This window comes from Anser anser, assembly GCF_964211835.1.
Source record: "Anser anser genome assembly, chromosome: 18".
NCBI classification, from domain to species: domain Eukaryota; kingdom Metazoa; phylum Chordata; class Aves; order Anseriformes; family Anatidae; genus Anser; species Anser anser.
This window is the reverse complement of record NC_139739.1, coordinates 3436847-3459726: the sequence shown is the minus strand read 5'-3', so window position 1 is coordinate 3459726 and position 22880 is coordinate 3436847. Positions and strand designations below refer to the sequence as shown.

Here is a 22880-nt window from a genome sequence, read left to right as displayed (position 1 = left end):
GCAGTAACCAAGTTTCTGACTCCTAAAAAAAAATTAAAAAATTTGAGGAGAGTGGAGTGTGTAAACGAACCCACTTGAAGCTTGGTTTTGTACAGTCTAGATTATGCCAATGAAATGGGGTCATTGTTTGGGGGGACACTTTGCTGGATAATAAACTACGGTGAAGAGGCATGGTGGGTTGATTGGCACTGTTTCTTCACTTAAGAGACAAAATTCTCGCAGTCAATCATTTATCTGGTCATCAATTATGAAAAACCAACATGAATAAAATTTTGTCTTTATTTTCTGCTCTTCTTCTAGTTTACATTCTAGTGTTCTCAGAAATGACCCGGGATCCAGGCGATCTAGTAGCTCCACTATGCTGGATGGAGGAAATATTGGAAAGTTTGAGTTTGAGATCACGGACTTCTTCCTCTTTGGTTCTCCCCTGGGTCTGGTTCTTGCACTACGAAAAACTGTCATTCCAGCTCTTGACAGTAAGTCCTGATGTAAACTGCTGAGCTCACTGAGTAATCCAGTAAAAAACAAATATTTATGTATAACATCTACTGCACCATAAGGAATCAGATCACTGTATGCTCTAGCTGATACTGATGATACAATTTATTTGTCATTTAGTTGAAAACATTAAAAATACTGGGAAATTTTTGAATCTGTAAATGCTGTACTGATAAATTGTTTCCATTGATTAAAATGGAAGATGAGGAAGATGATAAATCTTCAGTGCTTTTTCTGTTTTTGTAAACTTAACTGTTATCTGTTTTACAGACGAATAGTTACAGTAATCTAACAAATAACCATGTGATACTTGAATATTTTTTTCTCCATCTCTTTAGTCTTTCAGCTCAGACCAGCTTGCCAGCAGGTCTATAACCTGTTCCACCCTGCAGACCCATCTGCTTCACGCCTCGAGCCTCTTCTGGAGAGAAAGTTTTACCTTTTGCCCCCCTTTAATATTCCCCGTTACCAGAGGTTCCCACTGGGTGATGGCAATTCTGCTGTTCTGGGTAAGTCACTTTGGATTCATGTTAGCTTTCTGAAGGGTTATATCCACACTTCACATGAGGTTATCAAAGCAATTGGAAAGGCCAAGAAAGGGAATTGGCCCTGTAATGTTAACCTTGTTCCTGCTTTATCGGAAAAGTAGTTTTCTTCCAACAAAGTCGGTGCCTTGTGACTCAAATGCCTGCCATTTGTCACACAAAGGCCAGCAGCTGCTGAGAGTCAAAATGTGGTGACCTCTCTTTGAAGGTCCCTGTTTAATACCCAAGCTGGCGCTTGTGGTTGGGACTGGATGAAACATGATTAACTTGCCTGAGTTTTAAGGACCTTGATGTTTGGGACGCCAGCGAAGACTGGAAGGAGCAGAGTCAGTAGTGACATCATGAGATGATTTACTTGGTTGCACCCTTTGCTTTTTCATGGAACCAGCCAAAGGACTGGCTACTGCACACGGGTGGGCTGGTGACAGTGCCTGGCCTTTGCCACCTTGCTCGTGAGACACTGTTTTCCTAGAACACCTAGGATTCCTCTGCCATCAGTGGCCTTTTCACTTGCTCTAGCCCAATTGCAGCAGTAACAATGTCTAAAATGGCTGTGTGCATGTCCTTTTGGCTGCCTGGGTTGCATCTGAAGCAATTGTGTCCTGACCATGCCCTGCCTCAGCTCCCATTACATCAGTGCTCTTGCAGTTGATCTAATTAAATAAATTATATTTCCTGCCATCTTCACCTCACTTCTGTGCCTAGACTCTCATGGTCTGTTGCCATTTCAGTGCAAGATCTCATTGCAAGGAGCTCTTCAGGAAGCTCAGCACTGTGCAGAACTAAATTTGACCTTTCTGTTTCACCTAAAGTGTTGGCTCCCTGCAGGGTCAAGGCTTTGGGGCAGGAAGAACAATTTCACCATAATTTTTCCCGTGTAGGTTGTTAGTCAAAGCCTACTTACAGTAAACAGAGCAATTAAGAGTCTCTACTGTAAAACTAGATTTACAGCATACAAGAAATCATGCTGGCAAACCAGAGTCAAATACGAAAGCCATCAGCTAGAAGGATTGAGATTTTTTTTTTTCTCTAAAACTCTGGTAACTTTCCATTTATTTAATCATGTAGGACCAAATGAAGAGAAATATGTATCCAGAGGTGAATTAAAAAAAATGATACTCTGCATCACTTTTAAATTGAAAATGCAAAACAGTGGTCTTGTATGTATCTGTATCTTTAAGGATTGTTTTAATTGCTGAATCTGATTTGTTTAAATGGGCATAAACTAAAATCCATGTTTAATGGAGTGAATAAAATACTTTCTGCAGGCCCTACTCACTCATCAAATTTAGCAAAGATCTTGCTGCAACACTTTTTAAAAATGGATCCACCCACAACTGCATTTGTACCCAGTCCAGTTACAACAGCTTGGGGAATCTGTAGCAACTTGAAAAGCAGATTTTTTTGGGGGTATGCTTTAGATATCAGCTGCAAGTGGCTTCTTATAGAAATTAAAATGAAAAATCCTGAACATCTTACCTTCTTCCCCTTAAATATATTTCAAGTCCCCTGTTCTCAGCGAAGCCTGAAGCAAAAGCCCCGTTGCCATTGAGCAACCTTCATTCTGGTTATCATTCTGTGCAACAAGCAGTGATCTTATTAATTTACTGGGCCTCCCTAGACCTTTGTTAAGTTGGTTGTGTCTAAGTTTAGAGAGACACTTCCATGTAATGTAATGGAGAGGAGTTACACAGCAATTAGCTCAACCATGAGAAGGGTAGAACGATTTCAGAACCCTCTCCAGGTTTGAGCTTTGTTATTAAAAGAGATGCTGCTTTGCCATGGTGAATAGGACTGACAAAAAAGCAACTGTACATTCTCTTCTTGTGTAAGATGAAGCCTCTTCGTTAGCTTATCATAAAGTAACAGACTATTCCTTTCCATTAGAGTAAAAATTATGTTGAGATTTATGCATTACCCAGAAGGATTGTTCTGACCATGATTTGCAAAGCCACTGCTAAAGCAGGAGCGTTCACCGTAGGGTGCTCCAGAAAAGTTAATTGTTGCTATAATTAAGAGATATGATTTGGTGATCATGTGCAATTCAGGTGCTCAATTATAATTAGTTATGTACTAAACATTCTGTAACACTATTTGTGTGTATTTCCTTGCACAGATAGCTGGCTTTTATTTATTTATTTATTTTTGTCCAGGGCTCAGGAAGCCTCTTAGACTCTTGTTTTGGCACCCGTACTAAATGCTGGGTCCCTGTTTGATTATGACCAACATGCAGAGTGAAATCAAATTCACATCCCTGCTTACTCCTGTGCTTTGCACTGTGTAGGCTGAGTCTCATTCAAGTAAATCTCCCTTAGAGCACATATTTTTTTTCCTTGTAGTAAAAAAAGATTTCTCTGGATCTGCTGGGTATTTATGGATTTGGCTCATTTGGAGGAGTTGGTTAAGAGACTCCTTTTTCTTTTGTTGTTGAAATGCCATCATTTTGCTCTCTTCTGCTACCAGTTAATCTCTCTGATGTGGGTCTATTTGGAAAGTCACCCATATTTTGTTTCTTTTCCTCTATTTGAAGGTTTTCCTTTCATTGAAGACCCTGACTCATAGTTGAAGTGCTCAGTTGTAACTGTTTGTATGTTAACACTTTGTGGCCGCATGTCTGTTGTTCTTTGTCCTTCTGTTTTTTGTTTTTTGTTGTTTTTTTATTTTCCCATCTGCTTCTAGTTGAGACAATCCAGAACAATCCCATCCTCCTCATGGAAAGTAGCCCTCTGGGTGCTCTCCAGCACCAGGACAGCTTCATGGAAACAAGTATCCCCGTTCCCGTACTGAATTGGCAAGATGTTTCCAATAAAAGTGCCGGTTTTGCTGAGTGTGTGTAATCTACACTTTTGTATTGTGGTCTTGGGTACTTGGGGTGCTTTTTGGAGATCACACTGTTACCTCCTGGAGCTGAAATCTTCATGCTGTGTCTCAGGCTGTGCCACATGAACAAACTGCTTGGGGTCGTGCTTGGGGTCTGGGAGACCCAGCAGGAAAAAGAATGAGTTGGCATTACAGTGCTGAGTTTGGAAGGGGGGCCTGCCGCCACATGCTCAGGTTTTTTCCTTCTGTGGTGGCTGTGCTGCTGGGAAGAGGCTTTGGCACAGAGACGTGGAGTCCCCGGGTGGCCCTGCTCATGTGCAGGATCCCCTGGGAACTGCTTGGTTTGTCCGCAGCGTCCAACTCCCCAGCGCTCAGCCACGCTGCACTGTGGCCAGAAGTCTAATGCCTGTCGGACCAGATTTTGTCCATTTGAGTATCTCGTGTTTGGACAGTCCTTGTGGCTCTGCTGAATACACTGACTGAGGCTTTCAGACCCCAAGGTAGCTGTATGTGTTAGCTTTTGAAAATTAATTTCGCGACTTCTGCCTTAAAAAGCAAACTTTGATGCATTCGTTTTGCCTTATTTTACCGTTGTAAATGCTGCATGGCCTCATTTATTCTGGTGGTGGCTGGTGCTGCATCTGTGATTTTAATGAGACTTGACTTTGTTTTGGTTCTTTCTTTCCCGTGTCTTACTTGCCCATTCTCACCTTTTTTCTATTTCGCATTGGGTGCCTGATTCAGCCGCCTTTTTTTTTTAATTATTTTTATTTAACAAGCTGACCCTTGCTGTTCATGAGCAGTCCAGTACGTTATGTGGTCATACAGGATGGCAACATCGCTGGCTATCCCAGATAGTCTCTCCCTGATGATTTTCAGGTGTGCAGTTGCCATGTTGCCCGTGCTGTGATGTTCTGTAACAAAGCAGAGGGAAAGGATCTGGCACTATTAATTAAGCACTTTGGAGGTCAGTGATGAAATGCCCGTTAGCTGTTATCTGATACACCCTGCTGTCAGGACAGGGCTTTCAGAAGCTTCTCTGCTCTCTACCCTGTGTTTCAAGAGCACGATGTGGCCAAGCAGTGCTTGGTTTGACTGCAGCAGGTGCTGATTCCTAGTTCAGCCACTGGGAATGGATCTCCAGAATCATAACGACTTAAGGACAACAGAAATTTGTGTTGAAATTTGTGTGGCTCTTGATCTTAGGGTAGCAATTGCAGAGTGCCCAGCACTGGCTAGTGACTGGTGCAGGCAGGGTCTGGCCTGTGCTGAGCAGCTGGCTGGCTTCTTTGTTTTGTTATTGAACCTTCCGTATCTTCAGCTGCTTTCAGTATTCCCTGCTTTGGTGGCACAGCCCAGCCTGCAAAGAGCATATACCGAAACGTGCCATTTGGATGCCCCAAGGACTTAACTCGGTGCCAGCAGTACATTAGGAGGATGGCCCAGTGCCGTTCACTGAGTGCGAAACAATTAGTAAGAACATTGACGAATGGGTCCGTAAACAAAAAGGTACAGCACTGAAATGAGTATTAAAGATCCATAGCCAGGCAAAAAAAAAAAAGTGATTTTGCTTCTTATGGCAGCTCTTGTAGAAGTGCAGTTAAATCTCAATTCACGCATCGGTCTGCCATGTGCTGCCGGGAGAGGGGTGCTCAGGGTGCCACTCGAGCCAGGTCTCCAGCTTTGGGATCTTCCTCGCTCTGGTGAGGTCTGCTCTCAGACATGGTACAAAGCACGTTTCAGCCAGCGCAGTAAACCAGTGGCACCTCTGTCCACCTGTATCTAATGTCCTGAAGGAACAGCTAGTCTTGACGGTTTGTGGCTAAACTTGATCTTTCTGGTGCTGGTCCTGTTCCAGGCATCGGGATTGGGCTGGAAGTGTTTGCTGGAGAAACCTCCCGGGCTGCCACCTGTGAAAAGCAGGACACAGGGCCCTTCTGGAGCAGGAGCTGTCGCAGGGGCTTGGTCACTTTGTGCCGGTGTGGCAGCATCTGCTGCGTCCTGCCCCGGTCACATCATTCCCACAGACAGCCCCCTGGGTTTCAAAAAGGCAAGAATCTTCCTGCCCGAGGGATTTGGTACAAGGAATACACAGAGTTTAGGAAAGATGTTGTTAGTTTGTTTCTTCGTTGTTTTTTTTTTCTTTTTTTCCTGTGAGTCAGGCCACGGGGTTTTATCTGGAAGTCGCTGTCACAGCAGCTTTGGGGTTGAGGAAGCCTGGCTAAAGGGGCAGTTTTCTGTCCACGTTTCCTGCCCTGCTTTTTCCTGGCCCTCATTTTTCTTAGAAACTGTAATCTTTCAGGGACAGAGGGTGCAGAGCTTGGGAAAAGGAAGAAACATGACAGTAACGCAAGTGGGCTGGACGCAGGGACACTGCAGTTGGGCTGCACGTCAGCCCCTACAGAGCAGACTCCTGCCACCGACATACAGCTCAGTAACAGTAAAACAGATCAGGTTTTTATACGAGCGAGAATCACTCCTGTGGTGACACTAGCTAGCATGGTGCTGGAGGGGCTGTTGAAGTGGTTTTTTTTGTGTTGATTTGTTTTGTTTTTTCTTCAGACTCAGAAACCCACAGCTAGGCACAGAAAGCCAGATGACTAAGAAAGCAAGCCCAGAGTGCCACTGTTTTTAACTTTACTTATTTCCAGTTCCCGGGCCCATGAAAAAAAGGAGGTAAAATTCACGCAGAGCTAAGCGAAGATAAGCTAACAGAGCCAGAGCCGTGATCAACCCATTTGGCCCAGCCTTTCCTCCTGTGTAGCGTTGGTGTAAGACTCCAGCTGCTTCCTAATTCAAGTCACAGATGTTTATTTTTAAGGGAGAAAAAGAAGTTCAGGCCTCGCTGGTAGGTGCAAGCTAAACCTGAGCCTGGCATTTTTCCTGGCTGGACAAAGCCAAACCTCTCCTTGCACCTGACCGAGTTCGGGGGAGCTGACGGTCATCATCTGTGCTGCAGCTGTGTCGGGGCACCCGTGTGATGGGAGGGATAATTGCAGAAGGATCTCCCAGTCTGTACAGGCAAGGAGAAGAAGGGGTAACTCGGAGAGGTGAGAGGGCTGTGCCGGGTCACGCAGTCAGTAGGTACCTGCAGTGGGAGTGAGACCCCTTACCCCGTCTGTGGGGTTGAACTCAGCCAGCTCCTGCCTTGGCTCATGTTCCCCAAGCACAGCCTCTGGTCGAATTGTCTCTCCTGCCTCATGCTGGTGCTTTCTGCAGGAAGAAAACTGTGCTGGCCTAGTGGGGCTGGCTGGGCTGTGGATGCTGGTAGCAGCCTTGACAGCCAGCAGCTTGAGGCAAGGTGAAAAGTGGAGGAAAGTGCTGAGAAAGTGATGCTGGTAATGGCCTTTCAGGCACAACGTGGGCAGTGTGTGAAGCTCATCATCAGGTCAGGCTCCCGCTAGGACTCAGATCTTGCAGTCCACAAAGCTTTTACACAGAGCAGCTTGTGGCCTGATTTTCCCTGCAGAGAACAGAACTCTTTTACCGACACTTATCTACACATTCTCTGCTTCATACATTCTCTTTCCCTCCGCTGCAGCAGGATTTGTGTGGGCACAGACACTGCTGCTGTGAACTGAAAGATCGGAGGAAGCAGAGCAGTAGCCCCAAGCAAAAAGATCTGTATTAAAATAAACCAGTTGCCAAAACAACGCCTCGTGTCAGCTGCACACTGGGATCAAATCCAGGGATTGCCAAACTGGCTGAAGTAGGCGGAGGATGTTGGTGCAGGGGAGTGATTTTCCTGTGTTCCCCGTGGCATCCACTGCCCAGCTGGGCACAAACTTTTGCCCTGTCTGGAAAAAAGTTCAGATGCTGCTACTCAGGTACAACAGAGATGGGCAACATTAAAGCGATAGTAAATAGCTTCACTTCTGCATGTTACTGTCATACCTGTGTTGCCTGCTGTGAAGCACGTGGTATCGGCACTACAAACCCTCTGCAGTGCAGGATGGCGAGATGTCTCAGAGACGTTTAATTTGGCCTCAGAGCATCCACAGAGGGGTGGGTGCTCATACCACTGTTACAGGGGGGAAAAATGAAATGCAGAGATTTTATCTTGACTTACAGCATCTCTTGGTTTGCCAGTCCTGAACGTTTTTAGGTCCATTTCCCTCTAATACATGTATAAGGTCCACGTGAGCATGCCTTTAAATCCTCCTTTTCTGTATTTATGTACTAGAGGGTTAAGCCACACTTGGTAAACCTCAGGTTGGGATCTAAAATCCAGACTTGCATGTTGTACAAAAGAAGCTCTGTTTTCACAGAGACTGAGCGCTCCCCGAACCACCAACACCGATTGGAGATGTAAGTGCTCAGCACCAGGCTCCTTTTTCCTCAATAGCCCCTGTTTTAGTTTAACGAGTGTTGGCTGTATCCATCAGCAATAAAATACAAGTTCAAATTTAGTCCCTGCCAGGCATGAAAATGTTTTCTTGATATTTTTTTGCATTAATGCTTCTATCTTGGAGATGTTCATTTAAGTCTAAATGTTTCAAGAAAACAAATATCCCCTTTTAAAGGTTGTTTTTTTTGTTGTTCTCCTTCCCCTGATTATTATTTTGTCTCAATGTGAATATATAAAGTTGGATATATTCACATCTGTATGTATGACACATGCTTCTGTTATTGCTGCTTAAATAAGTCTGCCTGGATTTTGGTTTGGGGTTTTGGATTTGTTTTTTTTAGCTAATTATTTTGCTTTTCTCAATCAAAGACTGCTCTTCCTGCCACATGCCTCTTTGCCTGCTGTGGTGTTTGCTTCCTTTTCAAACTAGAGCTCCAATGAAATGTTTTTCATTCCGATCAGTTTTGAAAGGCTTTTGCATCTACGAGCCTTGTTTGCCTCCTCTTCCTCCTCTCAAGTTCATCTTGCCCAGCCTCTGTCTGTTGGTCTAATATTTTGATTTCCCTGTTTCAACTTTGTAGCAGATGTTGTTCAGTCTCATGGTGCCGTCTTCATGGAAAGCGCGTCCCTGTCCACCCCCATTTCAGCCCCTCAGTTCAGGGGCTTCCGGAGAGCCAGTGAGATCAGCATTGCCAGCCAGGTCTCAGGAATGGCAGACAGTTACACTGCTTCCAACATAGCCAACAGTAAGTGTTTCACCCCCTCCGACACTTCTGCTCGCCACCACACCGCTGTCTCAGCGCCGTGCACCAAGCCGTCCCGCTCTGGCTTAGAGCCACGCAGCTTCTGTCCGTCTGTCTGTCTGTCTGGGGTATGCTTTCCATTTATAACAAAACCTGGAGCTATTTCACCTTCACCTGGTTTTGTCCTAGTCAGTGCTGCGTGTTATCGTAACCCCTGGAGGAGCCAGGTTATGACACAGGGGCCATTGCCGCGTTATGCATGTTGGACTGTGCTGGTGATTATGGTGTAAATTGTTCAAAAATGGTAATAATTGATAACTCCGAGCGCCGTTTGGCTGCTGCGTGTGGTGAGGGTTAACCCAAAGGGATGTTTGTGCACTGCTGTTGATAAGAGTCTGGCAGAACTAGTGGGGATCGGCACTTCTAGATTAATAATGCAGGATGTGGTGCGTGGCTTGGTGCAGATTACTTAAACGTGATCCGCAAGAGGAGGGGACAAGTAAGCCCTTCTGTAATGCTGAAAGGCAGGAAAAGGTTTGGGTTATTTATTACTTCCCATCGAAAATTCAGCTCTTCTGTAGCCTGGAGGGCAGCTCCAAGAGTCAGTCAATTATGGGCCATGTCCCAGAGCAAAGTGAGGAGAAAAAGGATGTTGTTTTTTATTTTTTTATCAAAACCTGTATAACTTCCCAGCTAACATAGTGAGGAACAACAGCCCTTGTTAGCAGTTCAGCCCGTTCCTCGTTTCAGCTGAGGTGTGAGATTAACAGACTATATCCTCAGGGACCTCTGATAAACTCAGATGGAAAGAGGCTGAAAGCCAAACAAATTTAAAAACCGAAAAACCTTCAGCCCAAACTTTTGTCCCAGAAGGTGGTGAAAACTTAGAGATAGTCTGTTCCCAGCACAATAAATTACAGGGCTATGAACAACTTGCTTCGTAATTAATTACCGAGCTTAGTAACGCTCCCTGAGGCAAGTGTGAGCTGTTGGAAGTGCGTGGGCACGGGGCAGAGGCTTCTTGTCCTGTTTGAGGCGACCTTTGCAGCAGGAACACGCTACCTGCCCTCGGACAAATGAGCTTTTCTTCCCTGAAGCACATCCGAGAGCCGATGCTGTAAGCCCAGCGTGCGTTCTTGTACTCGTCCTGACGAGCTTTCTCGCCAGCTGCCTGCTAACTTTTAATCTGCACGGGAGGAAGGCTACTCGGGGAGAAGGTGTTTGTTTTGTGCTTGTTTCACACCCACGGAGAGCTGCCAAGCGCGGTCGGCCCAGGAGGGAAGCTGGGGGCTGCCGTTGTTTGTTAGGAAGGGTTCGTGGTGGGACGGTGCCTGAAGGCCCCACGTAAGGCCCCGCAGCCATCCTGCCTCCGCCAGCTGAGGGCAGGGTCAGGCCTGCACAGAGCTCATGCTGCGTAGGTGGGGAACCCACTGGCGAACGTGGGGGGCACCTTTTGCTGCCCTTGTGTCCGTCAGCGCATCCCCCTGCCTGCCTGCAGAGGTCTGGGCAGTCTTACGGCTTTCCTCCAGTTATTTTGACTTACGTTTTGTGTGAGGTATTCCTGCACACACTTCACAGCCATCAAAACTTGTCTGTGACACCAGAGGGGAGAAGTCCGGCCCTCAGCACATGCCTGGCGCTCCAGAGGCCCCACCAGGCGCAGGGGGAAGCTGCCGAAGTGCTGGGCAGCACAGGGCCACGCAGGGTGCCTGTCCCCAGCACCCGGCCTGTGACCAGCCCCGTTCCTTCTCCATGCTGTCAGGGTGTCTCAGCCCCTTCCTTCACCTCCCCGTACCGGCACAGCCCCTCAGCACCGGCCTTGCAGCTCATATGCTCAATTTCGTTAGCGCAGTGGCAGCCTGAAGCTGATACACTGAGGCTTGGAGGTGGCCTGCAGGCCACAAGGGCGCTGCAAAATGGCGCTTCCCTTCTGGGAGCCCTCCCCAGGGTGCAGCTTCCTCACAGCGTGAGCTTCTGGAGGATGGAAGTGGTGTTGCCTGCATCGTGTGTGCCGTAAGAAGTATGATTTCTGTTTTTTGTTCGCTTTTGTATGTATTTTTCTTTTTAGAAACCAAACACCACCTTAACCATTGTAGAGGGTTTAGCCTTCTGTCCCAACTTGCACTCCCTCACAAATCCCCCACCCAAACTTCATCCAAGAGACCCAGGCAGCGTAAACATGAGGAAGTCCCTTCAAAGGGAAGAAAACTCAAAGGGCCGTCGAGTCAGGATGCAGACTGTGCTCTTCGGATACCCAACCTGGACATCAAGAAAGGTATTCTGGAGAGACCTGCTCCAGTCAACCTCCTCTCGTTCGGTGGTCACAGATCTTCACAACAAATCTATGCGCTTTCACTGAGGCACTTGCAATTTCTGGTTGCATTTTAACAAGTACTTCTGTCACTTTGCTCCGAAGGTCACTCCTAACACTGCTAACATCTGGCAAGAGCAGGAGTTCTTCTAGGCAGAGTTGTGGGGACAACACTTCTGCCTCTACCACCCTCGTATTGTCTTTTGAGCTCGGAAGAGTTAATCCTGGCTGCTTCATACAAAGAATCTGGAATTACCCAAGCTGGGGACTTGCATGAGAAACGAAAGGTTGGGACGTGACCAGGAGCTGCCAATTCGGAAGGCAGGGAGTCAGAAGTGGCTGCGAGGAGGTGCCTGTGTGATCTGGAAAAGCCGTGTTGGTCCAGCAATGCCCTCCTTCTCTTTTCCCTGGCTCTTCAAAATCTCGAGGGCCATTAGGATGTCCCCAGGTGGCCTGGGCATTCAGCACACCAGGTCTTGGGGAAGTGCTGATGCTGTAAGTCTCTGCACTTCTCAGTGGTTGTGCTGGTCTCTGGAAGGAGCTGATGGGTCCATTTCTTAAGTTCAGCATCGGGTCTCATCACCAGCAGCTTTCCCTTAATAAGAAGGCTTTGTTGGATTGTACCTTATGCCTGGCAGCTTTCCTGGAAGGCCATAAAAAGGGAAAATTGTTACAGAGAAAAACAAGTTTGAGGAGAAACTCTGCCAAAACCCCAGCTTGCGACCTGCATGCAAACTCAGCTCTTCCTGTTGCTGTCTTCACCTGACCCATCTTCTCCTTTCCGTGGCTGCTCTTCCAGGCCAGAACGTGCAGGAGCTGAGGGCTCCTTGCTGCTGGGAGAGCTGCCCATGCCGTCAGGGTCGGAGGCTTTGGGCTGAAACGTGCTTGTGTTGGAGCTGGAAAGGATGTGTGTGTGTGTTCAGGGCAATGTTGAAGTGTGGTGGTGTGCGAGTGGTGGCTGTCAGCCACTTGTGCGTGAGCTGTTCGGTGGAAGAAACTTTCCTGAATTTTCTGTAACTTTGCCCACCCAAATCTCAGTGCATTTTTCAGTCCTCCCATGCAGTGGAGTCCCAGAGCCCCTGGTCCAGAGCTGGGCCAGGCACCTCTGTCACCTGCACCATGGTGGCCTCGGAAGGCAACGAGGACTTACTGGGGATTGCCAATCCTGGCAGCATGTGCCATAGCACCCTGCCTTGTGGAGCCTTTAACATCTCACGTGGGCTCCCAGCATTCAGATCCTGTGCAACGTGGCTGAGATCTGGGTGCTAAAGAGTCTTTCACTCCCTGGTGAGAGCTAAAGGAGTTTGAAGCAGGGCTCGAGATGACCTGGGCACACACTGCAGTGGGCAGAGCTTGCACATCCTTCCTCCCACATCCCACAGGAGACATGTTTTGTCTTCTGCTTTGGATTGTGGATTCCCAGGCTCGCTGCATGTGAGCCTTGGATCCCTTCCCTGTGGTCTGGATGAACGGCGAGTTAATACCTGCCCCCTAGTGCTTTTGTATGTCCTTAAATAAAGGAGAGCTCAAGTGCTGCTGCCTCTGTGTGTTCCTCCTTCGGGTTGAGCAGACAGTAAGCCCCGGGTTGGTTGTTCCCTCTTAACAGTGCGACCGTCAGGGGAGCAACTTCCTGGCCTAACTGGAGCGAGGGGCCAGCGCCTTGAAATACCATTTGTGACAGACCGTGCATGCACGTGAACCCGCTCTGAACAAATCTTTTCCTTCTAGTTGCTGCCAAATGGTGGGGAACCAAAAGGATCGACTATGCTCTCTACTGTCCTGACGCCCTGACGGCTTTCCCCACGGTTGCCTTACCTCACCTCTTCCACGCGAGCTACTGGGAGTCCACAGACGTTGTCTCCTTCCTGCTGAGACAGGTACAGTCATCCTCCCACCCTGATCTCCCTTGGGATCTGTTTCTGCTGGGAAAAAAAGGGGGGGAGGATTTTTATTTTTCCACTGTACCTTCCATTACTCTTCTTGATCTGTAGAGATGTGAAAATACCCTCTGTGCAGGTCCATCTTCTTCCCTGTCTTTTTGCTTCTGACCTGTGTCACTAGCAGAGCTGCACCCATGCAAAATTAACGGATGGGTGCTGTTGCACCCCGTTAGTTCAGGTCTGGGTTTTGTCATCAAAACAGGCTTCAGGCAGTCTCACCAAGGAGCCTTGGAGTGAGCCAAGCAGCCTGGGGCTGTTTCCCATCAGACCACAGTGGCAAATGATGGAGGCACTTGTTTCTTGCAAGTGAGCTGTTCTCTGTGTGTGTTCGGATCCCAAGTCCGAAACTTAAAGAAACTTGTTGGTGTCTAAATAGAAAAAGCACCAAATTCAATAAAACCGACGAAGTTCTGTATGAGTTTGACATGAGTTGATAGTTAGGGCTGGGTTCCTCATTTTGGCTTTCTGAGTTACTGCAGTCTCCTCTAGGAACCCAGACCATCATCACTGTGCTGGGATTTTATTTTCATTCCTCCAGTACAAAGCAGTTCTCCTGGGGCTAGGTAAATGGGGATTTCTGCAGTCCGATGCCTCAGACTCTGTCAACTTAAATTTGGCCTGAGATTTAAATTCACTGTTTAAAATATGACTTTCCTAAACAATTTTTTTTCTTCAGTTCCTTGGGGGATGAAGGGGTGTTATTTGCCTTACAAAGTATGAACCCCCTCAAGGAAAGGTACTTAGAGCATGGAAGTGGAAAAAAAAACAAAAACAAAACAAAAAGCAACTCTGTGGTTTGTGTTGCCCACTACGGCGCTTGGATTTGCTTTGTGTTAGCTCAGCTGTTAAGCTGTCCCCGCTCTCTTCCAGCCTCCTCGACTGCAGCTCTCAATTATTTATGACTCTGTTGGCAAACTTTCTTTCAGTGCTGTTTTCCAAATTGTGTGCGAACCATAAACAACAGAGATGTCGGTGCTGGTGGCAGCAGAGCAGTAGCAATAATCCAGCGAGACCCTTTCTTCTCTGGCTGTATCTCGCCCAGCGAGACGTCTCCGTGCTTGCATACACCTCGCCAGCTCAGCTGCTGTGAAACCACAGCCCCGCATCAAACTTAGCCCAGCGGGGCTGAAGGCAGTGAGGGACCCGTAATTTGTGCCTGAGTGGGAAGAGCTGCGATGGTCTCACACGTGAAAGGCCCCCCCCTCCCAAAATAGCACAACCAATTACTCAGGATTCAGCCCAAACCTGGGGCTGCAGCACAGTGTGGTACTTCATATCTTGCAGCTCTCCATCTGCTCAAAGCCTGCCAGTGGCTGCCTCTGCAGTGTGGCACCCCTGCTTCCCCAGTGCTTGTCTCTACTCGCTCATCTCTGCCTCGAGACTGTCATTTTTCTCATGCCCTCTCCTCTTGCTGTCCTTCCAGAGCACCACACCACTTCTTCCCCTAATAAGGACTTGTTTCTAATCTCTGGACAAAGTGTAAAAGAAAGCTGTTGGATAGCGTTAGCCTCCAAAGACTGAATCTTGTTAAAATACCCCAAATGGGACTCAAAATTGATTCCTGATGTAAATAATTCTCAGTAAAACTAGTTATTTTGTTTGCCTTGGATTTCTGTGAAATCCCTCCCCAGCAATCTCACCCTTCCTGGGGTCCTTTTTCTGTTTCCCAGGAAGAAAAACAACTTCAGCTCTGCAAAGCGAGCTGGTCCGTGCCAGACCGCTACTGCCTGGGTCAGCTGGAGAGCTGCTGACCCCACAGGCTGTGTTCAAGAGCTTGTAGCTGTCAGCCTGTGCTGACACACGAGAGACTTCTTAATATTTTGGAGGGTCAGGGTCACAAAAGACTGCTGCCAATTTTGGAGTTCTCTTTGCAGGGTCACCTCCCAGCCTTAGAGCAGCCTTTGAGACACTTCCTCGCCTTTGGTGTTTGTCTTCCTTTTCCCTTCTGGGGTTGAAGAGCAACCTAGGCAGGATATAACCCTCCTCTCTCCAGGTTCCTCCTTCTCCATTCTCGCCTGTGCCCTGGCAGGCAGGAGCTGCTCCCAAAGGCTGGCTGGGGGATGTGACCTTGTCCCTCTTGGATCTCCGTTCCCATGCAGTGACACCTATTGGCTTGGAGATCAGTCCCTGCCAGGCCATGGGACTAGTGAATGCCTGGAGGAAGGGAAGTGCAGCACTTTCTGCTGCGTTTGAGCCAGTTTTGTACCTCCTGACAGCCTAAATAACCCGCCCTTCTTACCTGCATCCCAGCCAGGATTAAACGAGTGCTGGCCACAGACTTCGCTAGCTCAGAAGAAAGCGATTTTCCCTGCTCTTAAGGGAGCAGCCTCTCAAAGTGCTAGCTGACAAGCCAAATGCCCAGCAGGGGAACTCGGCCGTCTCTGTCCAGGCCCTGCCCTCCCTCAGCACAGGCTGGGGAGATGCGGAAAGTGCAGGCAGGATGAGGGCGGCACTGTGCAAGTGGCTGATGTGCAGACGGGACCTGTCCTCCCACAGGTGATGAGGCACGAGAACTCGAGCGTGTTGGAGCTGGATGGGAAGGAGGTGTCCGTCTTCACCCCCTCCAAGCCCCGCGAGAAGTGGCTCCGCAAGAGGACGCACGTGAAGCTGCGGGTGAGGGGGGCTGGGGGCTGCCTCTGCTGCGGCAGGGCGCGCTGTCACCTACGGGGGCTTCAGTTTGGGCTGCAAGAACGGTGCTGAAGGCAGCCACCGTGGGCACCTGTGTCTGTCCATGCACTTGCCATGTTATATAGACAGAGGCTTTATGCTGCTGATGTATGTTAGAGATATTTCACTCAGATAGTTGTGAAAGAGGCACCCAAAAGATCTGTATCAGCAAGGTCTCGGCCTTCACTCCGTGTAAAATGCAGCGAGTGTGGCTGTAGGTCAGGGAAGGAGAAGCAGCTTCTTCCAAAGTTCAAGAACACAAGTCCCATGTGAATGCCCTTCGTTCCCAGGAAATGTCTCTGATTCCTGAAAGAGGGCAGTTCTCTGCTAGAGCTGAAACAGTGTCAGCAAATTTCTCTGGCAACTGTTTGTATTGCCTCTTAAATTGAAAGTGTAAGACCTAACGGACAGCAGCAGCATTGCACATACAAACTGCCTTTTAAATGGGCTCTTCAGCCACGTACATGGTGGCCATCGCTGCAGGGAACAAAGTCTCACCTCCCCTACAGGTCAAATTATTTTCCGAAGCTGAGAGCTGTGGGTGAACTGGGGAGAGGGTGGGGAATGACAGAGAAACCCACACGCTGATTTGTGCAGTCGTATTTGGCATACCCCCTGAGACTGTTTGTCACTGAACTTTTTCTTTCTTCTTGTTTTGTGTAGAATGTCACAGCCAACCACAGGATAAACGACACCATCGCTAATGAAGATGGGCCCCAGACCTTAACTGGAAGGTTTATGTACGGTCCACTAGATATGGTCACGCTCACGGGAGAAAAGGTACAGTCTGCTATGGGGTTGTGCGCTGTGTGGTGAAAAGAGGGGGGGACGGGGGCAGAGGCTGCTCCCTCACTGCCTGCTTGGGTTTCTTACCCTTGTGCCTTGGCCCGGTTCCCCTGCTCAGGCTTGTGTGGTGCCTCCTACCAGGGACAGCCCTGATCCTGGAGGCTGGCTTTCATTCCAGCATCCCGATATTCAGTTGCTTCTCAGCTTGGGTCTTGCAAAGCACAGAGAGTGGAAGCAGGACCAAGCCCAGCTGAACGATGGGGCTTGGATGGAAGGGCCCTGTGCTTGGCCCATTGTACAACTCATCTTTGTCGCTGTTTTTGACCCAGACTTGCTGTCTCCCCAGGTGGACATCCACATCATGACCCAGCCGCCGTCAGGAGAGTGGGTTTACTTTGACACTGAGATCAGCAACAGCAGTGGCAGAATTTCCTACGTCATCCCTGAGAACCGGCGCCTGGGCATTGGCGTGTACCCTGTCAAGATGGTGGTCAGGTGATGTACCTTGGATGGCTGTGGCTTAGTTTGCAAGAGGACAAAAAAGGCTCGAAACAGGCCATGCGATTGCGTGACAAAGTCATAGACCTGTAACCCAGAACAAAAGAGGAATTTGATAATTGTAGAGTACGGTCCCTCCTTGCGTGGCAGCTCTGATTGTTGGGTGTGTTCAGAGCCTGGTTTGCCAGCAACAGGAGCAAAATGATTTGTACTCTACAGCTATAAAAGGAAGATTCATGTTTTATTCTGACTCTTACATCATGAACAGGATGGTAATTGAGCTCTGGTTGCAGGATCTTGCACGCCTTCTGCACCATAGGTGTATGGCCTCACTGTCATCTGCAAAACTGCACAGCCGAGCGTATTTTAAAGATTATAAACTTGTCCTTGAGAGGCAGAACTTTGTTCTCATGGTAATTCACAGCCCAAGAGGTTTCAGCTCAGCTCCAGTTGCTGGCATTCAGCTTTGGAAGGGGGAGAAGAGGAGCATCTTTTTAGTGGTGAATGCAGCTATGTTCTCCTGGGAGTGTGTTTTGAGTCACTGACGGGCACTGACACCAGGACTCCGGAGCACTATTTCCCACCCTACCTCAACACAGAGTCTTTCCTGCAGTGCCCGTCGCTGCTCTAACCGAGGGTAGCACAGCTGTTAGAGCCTTTGGGCCAGGTCTGGGGCTGCTTTGGTGCACTCAGTACTTCTGAAAGAGCCTCAGTATCTTTATACCTATAAATACCCGGTTCCCTTTCAGGGGTGACCACACTTACGCAGACAGCTACATCACAGTTCTGCCGAAGGGGACGGAGTTTGTGGTGTTCAGCATCGACGGCTCCTTTGCAGCCAGTGTCTCCATCATGGGCAGCGACCCCAAAGTCCGCGCTGGAGCGGTCGACGTTGTACGGTGAGTGGCAGGGGCTGGGGCAGTCGGTTTGCTTTGCCCGTAGCGTTGCTCTAGGTCTGTAATCCCTGCACTTGTGGGTTTTCTTCTAGGCACTGGCAAGACCTTGGCTACCTCATTATCTACGTCACAGGCCGCCCCGACATGCAGAAGCAGAGGGTGGTAGCGTGGTTAGCACAGCACAACTTCCCCCATGGGATCGTCTCGTTCTGCGATGGGCTCGTTCACGACCCACTGCGGCACAAGGCCAACTTCCTGAAATCCCTCATCACAGACGTAAGCCTGCATCTGCTGAAATATGATCGTAGCACGGGTTTAGATTGCTGCTCGTCCAATTGCCCCTGTCAGCACCAGTCTCTTGGCAGCAATGCGACCTGCAGTGGAAGATTAATCTCTGTTCATTTTATTTTCATCCTTTTATTGCTCCACAAAGTGTCTGTGCTGTTAAATTGTGTCATCTCCGCTCTGCACTGTCCCATCTCATCACTGATTCTTCCAACGCCAAATGCCAAGTGAAACAGGGAGCAGTGCCTCCCCTTCCCTGCTCGTGTGCTTTTGTCACCTGCTCAGTGGCTTTCTGTCTGCCCGTCGTGTGACCTGCGGGTCTGAGGTGCCCTTTGGAGGGCGTGGGGCTGCCGCAGGGAGTGGCCTTGCACCACCTACCCTTGATGGGAGACTGCGTAGAGCGGCTTCCCGAGCATTCACCCCAGGGAGGTCGTAATGTCACTCAGCCCAGAGGCTCAGAAAAGCTCCAAATAAAACAAGCTTTTCTCTGCCTGGCAAGTGAAGTAGCTGTCAGCTTCCAGAGCACTCGTGCCCTGCCTTGAAAAACAGGGAACCCCTCATTAACCCTTGGACTCGCATTTTGGCCTGAGCCATGGTGGCAGGAGCAGCTGTCTCTGACTTGCTGCCACGAGGGCCGCGCTAGCTGCTCTCCCTTGTCCTCTTGGAGGACAAATCTGTGACCAGGGCCAAAGAGTCCATATCCCTGGCTTGCCTGCAGCTCTGGGGGCAAAGCAGCTTGGTCCTGTGGTGGCACCAACGTCAGCACCTCCCCTGCTTCAACCCCCTGACAAAGGCTTTGGCCAGGAGCTGCTTTTGCTCTCCGCTGGGAGTGCAGGCGGATAAAGCCCCGCAAGGCAGTTGTGTGTCGCTGCCTGTCCCTTCTCCTTCCGTCCCGCAGCGCTGAGCAGCGTAACTGCGTGTGGCAGCATGGCCAGCGGAGGGGAAGGCTCCGTGCTGCTGCTGATGACTGCACAGGGGGCTGCAAAACACTCCTCTCCCCTAGTGGCAAGCAGGCAGTGAAGTGTGCGGCATCCCTGCCCCCTGCGGACCTCAAGGCACGGCAGCCGTTCAGCCAGAGGAGATCTGCTTTCCTGTTGCTGTTACTCCTCTTGTTCCGGCCTGTAAACATCCCCGGCTCTGTTAATTAATGCTTTGCTCAGCGGTGCATTATCCAGCTGGGAACTTACATAAGTTATTGACCTGAGATTCCTACAAATGCTGGTTAGAAAAAAAAAAAAAAGAAGCCCTGCCTGTTGAGCGGCGAGGAGCGCCCCTATGTTCTGACCGCGTGTTGCTTTCTCTCCCTGCAGCTCCACATGAGGATCCATGCAGCATATGGCTCCACGAAGGACATCTCCGTGTACAGCTCCATCAGCCTCCCGCCCACCCACATCTACATCGTTGGCCGACCCACCAAGAAGCTGCAGAGCCAGTGTCAGGTAGGAGCCAGCTCGTCAGAGCCCCCTGGGTGCTGCCCGAAAAGCCAAGGGCCTCCCGTCTGAGGGAGAGCAGTGGGGATTTGGTCACCCTAAAACTGCTCTCTGACCTGGTGCTTTTCAAGACAGGAAGGTCCCCTGTGGCAGGGCCTGTCACGTCTGTCTGGGTGGCTGCATGTCTTGTTCATCACCCGGTGAACCTGGCACAGCAAAAGCATTCAGCTCCCAGAGCCTAGCGGGGAAACGCGTCCCGTCCCTCTAACGCCTGCCCTTCTCCTACTTGTCTCGCAGTTCATCACGGAGGGGTACGCGGCCCACCTGGCCCAGCTGGAGTACAACCACCGCTCGCGCCCCGCCAAGAACACCACGCGCATGGCGCTGCGGAAGGGCAGCTTCGGGCTGCCCAGCCAGACGGAGTTCCTGCGCAAGAGGAACCACCTGCTGCGCACCATCTCCTCCCAGCCTTCGGCTGCCGGCGGCGGCAGCGCCGGTCACCGCCCCGAGCGCACCCAGAGCCAGTCCGACAGCGACAAGGAGAGGGACAGGGAACGCAGCCAAAGAAGCATGAGCATCGCCACGGGGTGCTGGGGCCGGAGCACAGCATCCCGCCTGGAGTCTGGCCTCTTGGGGCAGAAGTAGCCAAGCCAGAGCCAGCGACTGTCGGCTGTAGCCACCGGAGGGGAAAACAAACGGAAAGAGGGACGAGGCCGGCGTTACGGGCTGGAAGGGTAAATATGGTGCTACTCTAATAACATCGTGGTGTTCTGGGAAGAGATGGGATGTTTCCCACGCGGAACGTTCAGGCCTTGCAAGCGGGAGCGTCAGGTTTGTGCAGCATGAGCCCAAGGAACAGCTGGAAATCGGGGGGGGAAAAGTCTCCAGGTCAAGATCGCGCTCTCTCCTGCCTCCTTCTCTTATCCAGGTTTAGTGACTGTAAATATGTGCCTCCTCGCCTTGTTAGCCATCGCTCCGATACGCGTGACCGAGTGCTGTCCTCAGAGCCACAGGAACGGGGATGAGGCTGGGGGAACTTGCTCTTGGTTGTCCCAGGAGTCAGACCGAGGTGCTCTGCCAGTGCTGGCACGGGGTGGGTTTGGGGTTCAGTGAGCGCGCTGCTTCCCCGGCACAGACAGCCCCAAGCGAGGGATTTACCGTGGGCTGCGCCAGGCAGAGCAACCGAGAGCTTTACCTGTACGAGGAGCTTCAAGTTCAGCCACTTTCGCAAGGAGTACGTGCAGTGGCAAAGCAGAAAGATGCTGTTGGTAGGGGCAGAATGTCGGCAGATTCACGCCCAAGCAAGTGGGGTCGTTATTACTGTTATTTTTTAAAGAGACATTTTAGAAGCCGATGGAATTTAACGTGTTGACCTGTTAAAAGAAGAATACAAGCTACTCTGAGCTGTTACAAGCCTCAGACACTTAATTTGCTGTTAGTCTCCAAATATTGCTCTATATTATTTCCAGAACTAACTACCATATATTTGCAAGCAGTTCTTCTCATCCAAATGCAGGGTCTGACTCTCAACACCCACCTCTGAGACATTTTCTTCTTCCCAGGTTCTCTCCAAGTTCAGTAGCAGCTTCAATGGGAACTAGACTCGCTTCTTTTACCGGTAGTTACTGAACTGTAAAACCTCATTGTTTTTTGCACTGATGATTTTTAGAATGGAAACCTGTTACCATCTCATGTAGCTACATCTAACTGTTTGTAGTGCATGACAAAGAAATATTGCTAAGCCAGGATGTGTGTGTGTGTGTATATATATCCATCCACGTGCATATACATATGCCCACACACACACGTATATATATGTATATGTATATATTTAAAAAAAAAAAAAGAAACTCTGTGCGGAAGTTTTTCCAGCTGTAAGGAAGTGTGCCAACAGAGTCAGGCGAGCTTAAGAAAAGGCCATATCTTAATTTTCCTGGTGTGTTTCTCAGCGGCTGTGCCTGAGCCGATGGTTTGTGTGCTGCCGGAGTGAGCCGGGGCTGGGTGCGAGGTGACGGGAGCTGCCCGGTGCGTGGGGGAAGCCATCGCTGCTGTCCGGCACCCCCTGGTAACACCGAGACGCGCACAGTGTGCGCTGTGTCGTGCTGCAGAGGAGAACAGTGCCTAGAGCGGGGGCTTCCAGAAAGCCCCGTAGCCCTGTCCCCCCCCCAGGTCAGCCTGGCCGGGACTTCTGGCCGCGGCGAGGGGCCTGGTTCCCTCCTTGCGCACACCTCCTGGGCCAGAGGGGCACCCCCCCGGGGGGCTCGGGGTGCCCATTTACAGCCTCCAGTTGGCCTCTTCACGTGGAGATTTTATAGTCCTACCGAGCTCCTCGACTGTGTGTAACCCTGCTTCCCCCACCACACTTACCTGTATTTATATCACTTTCTACTTACGAGGATCTTATTTATAACAAAATTTTTTAGACTGGCTGCTTCATTTTATTAACTGTTTCAATACGAAGTGCAGGACGGCCGCACTGAGACACACAGCACTGTGAACACTGCTCTGCTACTTGGCTCCAGGCCACAGTAGGCAAACCTAAACTCATCAGGCATCCGAGGCAGACCTCGTGTTCGGGGCGTCGATGCGGACGCAGCGCGCCCGCTGCCTGCGCCGCCAGCGGAGGGACAGTGCTGAGCTGCCGGCGGGGCGCTCAAACCCAGCTGCCCGCCCGCACAGTGCATCTCCCACGTCCTTGCAGCCTGACTGCAAACTGCTTAACCACTTCTCTTTGATAATTAGTCAATTGCAGAATGTATCCGATGACTTTTATTACCAAAAACTGACTTCCCTTCCTGTGGGCCCAGCTAAGCTCTCTCTGAATGTACGGCCGGAGCTGACTGGGTTTCCAAACAATGTGAATCGTCCCACAGCTTTTTGCTAGTCGAATGTTCTATCAAACAGTTGCCATCCGAGTAGGAAGCCAAGCCACAATCCGTCCTGTGAAGTCACCAAAACACATCACAAAACAATTCCTGCAAATTTGGATATGGCCTTTGCAAAATTCAACTTCTCCTCAAAGCCCACAACCAAGGCATGGTCTGTACATTTTCCAATGCTGATGAGATGTTCACATTTTCTTATGTGTAGATAGTGTAAAACAGAGGCGAATG

General features: G+C 49.7%; 1 protein-coding gene across 14 annotated transcripts in view; it reads left to right on the top strand.

The window, feature by feature from the left end:
- PITPNM2 (phosphatidylinositol transfer protein membrane associated 2) overlaps positions 1-21177 on the top strand; it is a 132486-nt gene extending 111309 nt beyond the window's left edge. For 9 of the 14 annotated variants that reach the window (XM_083804375.1, XM_083804362.1, XM_083804370.1 and 6 more), the window contains 13 exons: positions 301-476; positions 837-1007; positions 3723-3872; positions 8793-8957; positions 11023-11229; positions 12994-13142; positions 15702-15818; positions 16536-16652; positions 17005-17153; positions 17906-18055; positions 18145-18328; positions 19648-19776; positions 20065-21177. In XM_083804375.1, the coding sequence (XP_083660501.1) occupies positions 301-476; positions 837-1007; positions 3723-3872; positions 8793-8957; positions 11023-11229; positions 12994-13142; positions 15702-15818; positions 16536-16652; positions 17005-17153; positions 17906-18055; positions 18145-18328; positions 19648-19776; positions 20065-20412 (2212 nt within the window). In that variant the 3' untranslated portion in view covers positions 20413-21177. The remainder of the gene's footprint in view (positions 1-300; positions 477-836; positions 1008-3722; positions 3873-8792; positions 8958-11022; positions 11230-12993; positions 13143-15701; positions 15819-16535; positions 16653-17004; positions 17154-17905; positions 18056-18144; positions 18329-19647; positions 19777-20064) is intronic. The other 5 variants (XM_083804364.1, XM_083804365.1, XM_083804363.1 and 2 more) reach the window with 4 other exon arrangements.
- The last annotated feature ends 1703 nt before the right edge of the window (positions 21178-22880 follow it).